At 43.8% G+C, this 9,001-nt stretch overlaps 1 protein-coding gene across 3 annotated transcripts in view; it reads right to left on the bottom strand.

Annotated features, from left to right (window-relative positions):
• Positions 1 to 1,949: 1,949 nt before the first annotated feature.
• bin3 (bridging integrator 3) overlaps positions 1,950 to 9,001 on the bottom strand; it is a 135,790-nt gene continuing 128,738 nt past the window's right edge. For all 3 annotated transcript variants that reach the window (XM_070866154.1, XM_070866155.1, XM_070866157.1), the window contains one exon: positions 1,950 to 6,938. In XM_070866154.1, coding sequence (XP_070722255.1) covers positions 6,792 to 6,938 — 147 coding nt within the window. In that variant the 3' untranslated portion in view covers positions 1,950 to 6,791. The remainder of the gene's footprint in view (positions 6,939 to 9,001) is intronic.

Here is a 9,001-nt window from a genome sequence, read left to right as displayed (position 1 = left end):
TTAGGAGGGGGAAAATAGAATACGAGAAGCAGCTTTCCGGGAACATAAAAACTGACTGCAAAAGCTTCTTTAGATATGTGAAGAGAAAAAGATTAGTGAAGACAAATGTAGGTCCCTTGCAGTCGGATTCAGGTGAATTTATAATGGGGAACAAAGAAATGGCAGACCAGTTGAACAAATACTTTGGTTCTGTCTTCACGAAGGAAGACACAAATAACCTTCCGGAAGTACTAGGGGACCGAGGGTCTCGCGAGAAGGAGGAACTGAAGGAAATCCTTATTAGTCAGGAAATTGTGTTTCAGGAAATTGATGGGATTGAAGGCCGATAAATCCCCAGGGCCTGATAGGCTGCATCCCAGAGCACTTAAGGAAGTGGCCCTAGAAATAGTGGATGCATTGGTGATCATTTTCCAACAGTCTATCGACTCTGGATCAGTTCTTATGGACTGGAGGGTAGCTAATGTAACACCACTTTTTAAAAAGGGAGGAAGAGAAAACGGGTAATTATAGATCGGTTAGCCTGACATCAGTAGTGGGAAAAATGTTGGAATCAATTATTAAGGATGAAATAGCAGCGCATTTGGAAAGCAATGACAGGATCAGTCCAAGTCAGCATGGATTTATGAAGGGGAAATCATGCTTGACAAATTCTCTGGAATTTTTTGAGGATGTAACTAGTAGAGTGGACAAGGGAGAACCAGTGGATGTGGTGTATTTGGACTTTCAAAAGGCTTTTGACAAGGTCCCACACAAGAGATTGTGTGAAAAATCAAAGCACATGGTATTGGGGGTAATATACTGACGTGGATAGAGAACTGATTGGCAGACAGGAAGCAGAGTCGGGATAAATGGGTCCTTTTCGGAATGGCAGGCAGTGACTCGTGGAGTGCTGCAGGGCTCCGTGCTGGGACCCCAGCTCTTTACAATATACATCAATGATTTAGATGAAGGAATTGAGTGTAATATCTCCAAGTTTGCAGAGGACACTAAATTGGATGGCGGTGTGAGCTGTGAGGGGGACGCTAAGAGGCTGCAGGGTGACTTGGACAGGTTAGGTGAGTGGGCAAATGCATGGCAGATGCAGTATAATGTGGATAAATGTGAGCAAAAACGCGAAGACAGATTATCTGAATGGCGGCAGATTAGGAAATGGGGAGGTGCAACGAGACCTGGGTGTCATGGTACATCAGTCATTTAAAGTTGGCATGCAGCTCCAGCAGGCGGTGAAGAAGGCAAATGGCATGTTGGCCTTCATAGCAAGGGGATTTGAGGATAGGAGCAGGGAGGTCTTACTGCAGTTGTACAGGGCCTTGGTGAGGCCTTACCTGGAATAGTGTGTTCAGTTTTGGTCTCCTAATCTGAGAAGGTCCTTCTTGCTGTTGAGGGAGTGCAGCGAAGGTTCACCAGACTGATTCCCGGGGTGGCTGGACCGACATACGAGGAGAGACTGGATCAACTGGGCCTTTATACATTAGAGTTTGGAAGGATGAGAGGGGATCTCATAGAAACATGTAAGACTCGGACGGGACAGGTTCGATGCGGGTAGAATGTTCTCGATGTTGGGGAAGTCCAGAACCAAGGGACACACAGTCTTAGGATAAGGGGTAGGCCATTTAGGACTGAGATGAGGAGAAACTTCTTCACTTAGAGAGTTGTTAACCTGTGGAATTCCCTGCCGCAGAGAGTTGTTGATGCCAGTTCATTGGATGTATTCAAGAGGGAGTTAGATATGGCCCTTACGGCTAAGAGAATCAAGGGGTATGGAGAGAAAGCAGGAAATGGGTACTGAGGGAATGATCTTATTGAATGGTGGCGCAGGCTCGAAAGGCCGAATGGCCTACTCCTGCACCTATTTTCTATGTTTCTATGTAACACGCATTGTTGTTGCATGTGCAGCTGGAGAAGACAAAACAGATTTTTTTTGCATAAAGAATAGGAAGTCTGTGTCATTTTGCTCAAACATTTTTTTATTACGTTTTATTGTGTCCCATCTCCTCACAGAAAGTGGGCAAAAATGGAGGTGTTGCATTCTGGCTGCAAACATGACATGCCAGCCACAGCCTGCATCCGATCACACAAATATCGTCTCGGAATGTCAGAGAACATTTGACCTGTTTGTTTTATGATAAACATCTCGACATAATTGTGCTTTGAGAAAAACAATCCTAGATTTCTCTTCCACGAAACACAATCTTTATCAAAGCGATGAGTGTGTTTTATCCAGTTTCTGATTTCTTACCATTATCAGTTATCCTCATTACAATCGCGACAATTCCAGACATTCTTCGCAGGAAAAAGCAGTTTCCCCCAACATGATGCATCTCCAGAACAAAAATAGAAGTTAACCTCACTGGTCATTTACACGTACCCTCTCAAACTTCCACAGATCTCACATAAAGATAGCTTAAAATAGTTTGAAGATATTATCAGGGCTGCAGGTCTCCAGTTACTTACAAGTCTACTCAGGAATAGCGAACGGATGGTATTCCATAATTGAGGACTTTGTTCTGGCAATGTTCACTCAGCACAGAGCTGTGCAGCACTCACATCACAAGTTCCTAACTTGCTGTGGGGAAACATCAGGTCACAGTTTAAGGATAGGATGCATGAAAGTGAACGACTTTCACGGATACAGATCACACCAGGATGCATTTAGGTGCAATTTTTGCCTCCACAATGTTAAGTTATCAGAGTAGTCATTGCATAGCGTAAATGTTACTTGTCACTTATCAGCCCAAGCCTGTGGATACTGAGTCGTTGAGTATATTCAAAGCTAAGATAAACAGATTTTTGCACTCTAGGGAAATCGAGGGATATGGGGATAGTGCAGGAAAGTCGTGTTGAGGTAGAAGATCAGCCATGATCTTATTGAATGGCGGAGCAGGCTCGAAGGGCCAAATAGCCGACTCCTGCTCCTAATTCTTATGTTCTTATTCAGAGATCTTGTGTAACTAAAAATTAGTGGGGATTTTATAGTAATCCTCTTGTACCTATAGGGTAGCGTCCAATCTATTTTAACAGTTCTTTGATGAGATACAGTACATTTCTTTATAACGCAGGCTGACAAAAGTGACACTGATCTATTTAACGATTTTAAAAGGAGAGCTGAGCGAAAGATGTTACAATACAGTGACACGGAGTGGTTGGGTCAGACCCTATTTTGTCCGCCATCATATTTAGAAATTAAATTGTGTATTTTGCAGACTCACATTTTTTTTAAAAATGAGATTCTGATTCATCTGGTTGCTGTAAATCCAAACTGCCAGTGGGGGTCACTGTCGCCCACTACACAATCCATATCACAAAATAAACCTCTCATATTAAAGAATTACCACACCATCGAAACTTTGAGGAAATTTATCTAGAGCTGGGGAAAGTTAATATTGGCTCAGACATTGCTTCCCACTAATGGCTTTCTGAAGGCTGGATGGATACAGGCTTCCGTAAAAATGTGATTGAGTCCAGGAGCAAGCAGTCCTTTTCCTCAATCTCCAGCCCGAGAGTGGCTCTGGGAGACCCAAAAAAGTGAGCCATTAGTGCGTAAAAAATCGACCACTGAAATGAGATGGAGAAAGATTGCACGAGTGAGAGGAAGAGAGAGACAGACAGACAGGAAAAGAAAACTTGGTGTAAAAAAAGCCTTGAGCCTCATCGTTTCCTCTTTGAATCCCTCATGGACGTTAGTGTCATTTAAACATGCTCCTAACAGAGACGCGAGTCTGAATCACATCTTGACATTCACTCTCCCAGACCAAGTTTAGGGGAGTGGCGTACAAAAATGGAAATAGGCACGTGCTGAGATGTTTGAGTGCTGCCAAATTGGGAGGGGCCACCCAGTGTGCGCGAGGATGGCTGATTGAGGGCGAGGAGAAGAGCGAAGAAGGGAAGGGAAGGATGGCGGATTGAGGGAGGGGAGAAGAGCAAAGAAGGGAAGGGATTCGAAAAAAACAGAAAAAATAACAGAGTAGCATCAAATTTCTTGCCTCCGTGGTGTTTAAAATTCTGACGGGTTTAGATAGGTTAGATGCAGGAAGAATGTTCCCGATGTTGGGGAAGTCCAGAACCAGGGGACACAGTCTAAGGATAAGGGGTAAGCCATTTAGGACCGAGATGAGGAGAAACTTCTTCACCCAGAGAGTGGTGAACCTGTGGAATTCTCTACCACAGAAAGTTGTTGAGGCCAATTCACTAAATATATTCAAAAAGGAGTTAGATGTAGTCCTTACTACTAGGGGGATCAAGGGGTATGGCGAGAAAGCAGGAATGGGGTACTGAAGTTGCATGTTCAGCCATGAACTCATTGCAGGCTCGAAGGGCTGAATGGCCTACTCCTGCACCTTTTATATGTTTCTATATTTAAAATGTTACGGCATCAGAGCTGAACATCGTGTATTACTGCAAATGTAGGAGGTTATGGGCAGTAATGGAGTATTTCCCCAAAAAAACAGTAACATTGGTAGCCAATGTTCTGCAGGATTTTGCCGTTACCTACTTGTCCCTTCAGATACAGTCCAACAGCAGCTGCTGATAACGCAACACCTGAAACTCTTTACAGTGGATTTCTCGAAAGCGGGAAGGCCACCTGCAGGAGTGCTAACAGCCCATTAACCTAATTATAAATGACCCTTGAAGATAAATCAATCTGAGTTAGAGTCTGGATAATGCCTTGGCTTCCATCATTTTCAAATCACGACTTTTAGTATTAAATATAACCCTTAGAGATTAAGAACACATTTTTCTGAAAACTGCCTTCAACACAAGACCCAGTACTCCATGAGAGGAAGAGAGTTTGAAACTGGCCATTGTGAATTCGAACCCTTGAAGTTTACAGCACTTCCAAGAATCGATCACTGTGGGCTCCACCAACCAGGTGATCCCATAACAGCTACAAGAATCGGTATCGTGCCGATTCCAGTGAGCTTTTTATGGAGTTCAGGAGACAAGACAGTTTGATTGTTCCTGCACTAGGACTGAGGATTGCACAGGTCTGAAGGAGACTCGAGACAATGCTTATTAACCCACGGTACATTATATCCGGACATCCAGCATTATTTACAAACATTACAAAATTACATCCTTTTAAAGCTACTCGAGTGCAAAGTGAAGCACCATTTCTGTGCTAGTGCATTTTTCTTGGATCAGAAACAAGAGAAATAGTCAATCAAACAGCTACAATTCCCATCACCCTTCAACGTGTAAAGAATTTTCTTCATACCCCGCTTCTCTACCCCAATGGTTTAGTGTTGGTGCTCAACGCTCTGTACGCCAGCAGTGTCGGGACACGACTCCATCAGTGAACACCAACACTACACACACCACAAGGCAAACATAACGCACAGCCGTTTTGTACAGGAATGTGGGTAATGCGTGACAAGATTAATTTAATTTATTAATTTTAAAACGCGAAACACATTCAATAATTTAAAAAAATAATGGGGGTGTATCCAATGTTATCGTCTCCTTGGGTCCCATGTAAAATTTAAATCCATAATTTAAATGCATCTCAAAGTGCAGACTCCAAAAGATTGGTGTTCTCACTTGGGGTTTATTCACCAATGCGACAACTGCACCAACAGCCCTTTCCCAACCTCACCAAATTCAACAACCGCTAAATAAGAGGGGCAGACAACATATCGCCAGGGCTTCGAGGGTCAGATTGCTGGAGCTTGCGAGTGGCCCGAAGGTTTCCCTCGGATCAAGTAACAATTTTCTCCCCGCAAAGTCTACAAAGATGTATTAAAAGTGTGTGTATAATGTCTGGTACAAGTTTTTCACAGTCAGGAGCTCTGACCTATCACCAGTAATTTCCACCACCCTAATAACGAGTACAATAGCACAGCGGTTATGTTACTGGTCTGATAATCCAGAGTTCCGGACTAATTATTGTAAATTCAAATCCCACCACGGCAGCTGGGGAGTTTAAATTCAGTTAGTTAAATAAATCTGGAATAAAAAGCTAGTATCAGTAATGGTGACCATGAAACTGCCGGATTGCCGTAAAGACCCATCTGGTTCACTATGTCCTTTAGAGGAGGAAATCTGCCGCCCTTACCCAGACTGGCCTATATGTGACTCCAGACCCACTGCAGCTCACCACCACGTTCTCTCGGGCAACTAGGGATGGGCAATAATTGCCGACGATGCCCACATCCCAGGAACGATAAAAAAACACTCCCTTTAAATTAACTTTTTTTTCCCGCTGCAGGAATTTAAATACAATTTTCTTATCTTTGTGTTAAACTGGCAAGGATGAGATGGCCCACTGAGACAACCCTTCCCAACGAACAGGAACTCATGGATCTTACTGTGATTCTGCCTGTTGGATTCCCACATTGGGACACAGACTCTAACAAACTGGATGTGGAGGATTCATTGTAACTGCAACACTTGTGGGCAATTGTTCTTTTAATGCTAATTTTTCCCAGAACAATGGGCTGGAGAGGCAGGACAGAGGTTCATGGCCCACTCCTCCCTGGCTCAAAACGATGCTTCACGGGATAGGCAGGGAGAGGCGATCAGGCACTTCATAAACAAGGAGGGAGTATGAGCAGTGAGCCATTCTCTGCAATCTCCAACCACCCTGTCAAACTGCAGGATCGGCAGAGGCCGGAGAATAGGTCACTCGCCGCCCACCAACTTTGGCCGTGGGACGTAGAAAGGGGTTCAAAATGGAGGATCTCTAAATCGTAGTCCATCGACATTGCTGCTTTTCTTCATTTACACACAAATGTGGCTTACTCTGAACAGTCTAGACTGAGCCCAGCATTGAGTAAGTGCGTAGTTTACGTGATTCAGTCATCTGCCACTATAGAGAGGGCCCGCAGATCATTGAGTTTCGCTTCGTTTTCCTTCTCTCGTTGTTCGTCAGTGATTCCCTGTTGGTCAATTTGGCCAGTGAGGTCTCCAAATATCTTGGACATTTCTGTGTAGTACATAACCTGCAATTAGAATTAACATTAGAATTAGAATTAGAAACAGGAGGTGACGATGCTATTCTGAACACATTCCTCAGACTTTGCTACAAATTCCAACTTCACAGTGACCGCGGGGCCAATCCGCCATTCTGGCACATTCAAATTCAATTAGGGTTGCCACCTCCACTGTGCCATTATTGCTCTGTGCTGGCTAGCATTTCAGCAGAGGGATGAGTGGGAATCTGCAATTACATTGTCTACTTGCATCACTGTGCACAGGTCATATTGCTTGGGGCTTGTTGGCTGCAGTGAGTGCAGGCCCATCGATTATAAATACAATTTTTTTCATAGTGTATTTCAAGACATCCCAAAACGCTTTACAGCCAATAAAGTATTTCTGGTAATATAGGAAACACGGCAGCCAGTTTACGCACTCACAAACAGCAATGTGATAATGACCAGATAATCTGTTTTGGTGATGATGTTGATTGAGAGTTAATATTGGCCAGGACACCGGGGATAATACCCCTGCCCTTCTTCAAAATAGTGCCATGGGATCTTTTAGGTTCACTTGAGGGGGGAGACGGGGCCTCGATTTAACGTCTCATCCGGAAGACCGCACCTCCGACAGTGGAGCACTCCCTCAGCACTGCACTGGGAGTGTCAGCTTGGATTATGTGCTCAAGTCTTTAGAGTGGGGGCTTGAACCCACAACCTTCTGACTCAGAGGCGATAGTGCTACCCACGGGTAACACAGGAGACTACTTGATGGGACAGGCAGCTCTTTCTCAAGTAATGGGGACTGAATGCAATTACAGACAGTCGCCCGAGTTTTTTTTTAATTTGCTCAGTAAATTGCAACCTTTGAACTGCAGCAACGTTGGCGGGTCGCAAAATCAACGTCTTCGAGCCTGCGTTGCTTTTGGGGATTCTGGCAAACACTGTCCTGCATTTGCTTTCCACTGGCGTACTGGCAATCTCAGCGTGACACTCGCACAAGAAGCCGTGCAACTTGTGTAAACTTGTCAACACTCAATGAAAACAATTATTCTCAAAACAGCAAGCCCCAAATTGAACTGGACTGCGAACACTGTAGGAAGAATACTTTGAATAGAAAACACTTCCACTTTTTAGGCCGAACAAAGTCTATTTTGCCTGTATTGCCGACCAGTGGCACACATCAGGACTAATCTGCTGAGCTGTCAAATATTTTAATCGGGGTGTGAAAGAGAAAACAATGGCCGGATTTTGCGGTCAGAGGTGAACGAACAACAGAGCTGCCCACAGACTTATCATGGGCGTCTGATACAGCATGGCTCCTTCTACAGGGATCTGGGACCGGTGTGAGCAGGGAAAGCAACAGCGTGTCTCCTCAACCAATCAAATTGAAGAATCCTCACTGAACCACTCATAGACTAATCCAGCTAGAACATAAAATCATATACAGAGGGCAAAATGAAGAGTGGTAAAGAAAGATGGGATTAGGAAAAACAAAAGCTAAAATAAATTATTTTCATTTTCATAAAATCTCCAATAAATCTGATTTAATGACACTCCACACTTATAAAAGTTAATTTTCAGTGCCAGAGAGGTTGTTTGGCAGTAAAATTCACTTACACTTCAACAGACAAGCCCTAACTTTTCCTGGCATATTTAGTGGGTAACTAGTGGTTAGTAAAGCAACTTCACGCCAACGTTCCCTCTAATTTTTTTTGCCGCCGTGCGACCTCTTTAATGGGCTGCGCAGGCCATTCAAAATACTGCTCATACTGATGCTCAGTACTGCACTGGAGTGTCAGCGTAGATTATTTACTTCAGAATTACGGTGAGTGCTAGTAGCCTCACTGTTATTATTACCACAAAATACGGGCTAATGTTTGCAATATTGGGGAAAACTCCTGCATTTTGTGTGTGTGTAAACTTGACTTTACAAAGAAACAGTCAACATACCAAACAGGATCACAGAAAAAGTTTTCCATTTAGGTACTTTTGGGTCTTTGAAAACATTTTTAAAAATTCATTCCTGGCAAGGGCACCATTTATTTGCCCATCCCTAATTGCCCTCGAAAAGATGGCGATGAGCTGCC

This window comes from Pristiophorus japonicus, chromosome 22, assembly GCF_044704955.1.
Source record: "Pristiophorus japonicus isolate sPriJap1 chromosome 22, sPriJap1.hap1, whole genome shotgun sequence".
Lineage (NCBI taxonomy): Eukaryota > Metazoa > Chordata > Chondrichthyes > Pristiophoridae > Pristiophorus > Pristiophorus japonicus.
Note: the sequence above shows the minus strand (reverse complement) of the source record. Positions and strands in the feature narration are given on the sequence as shown.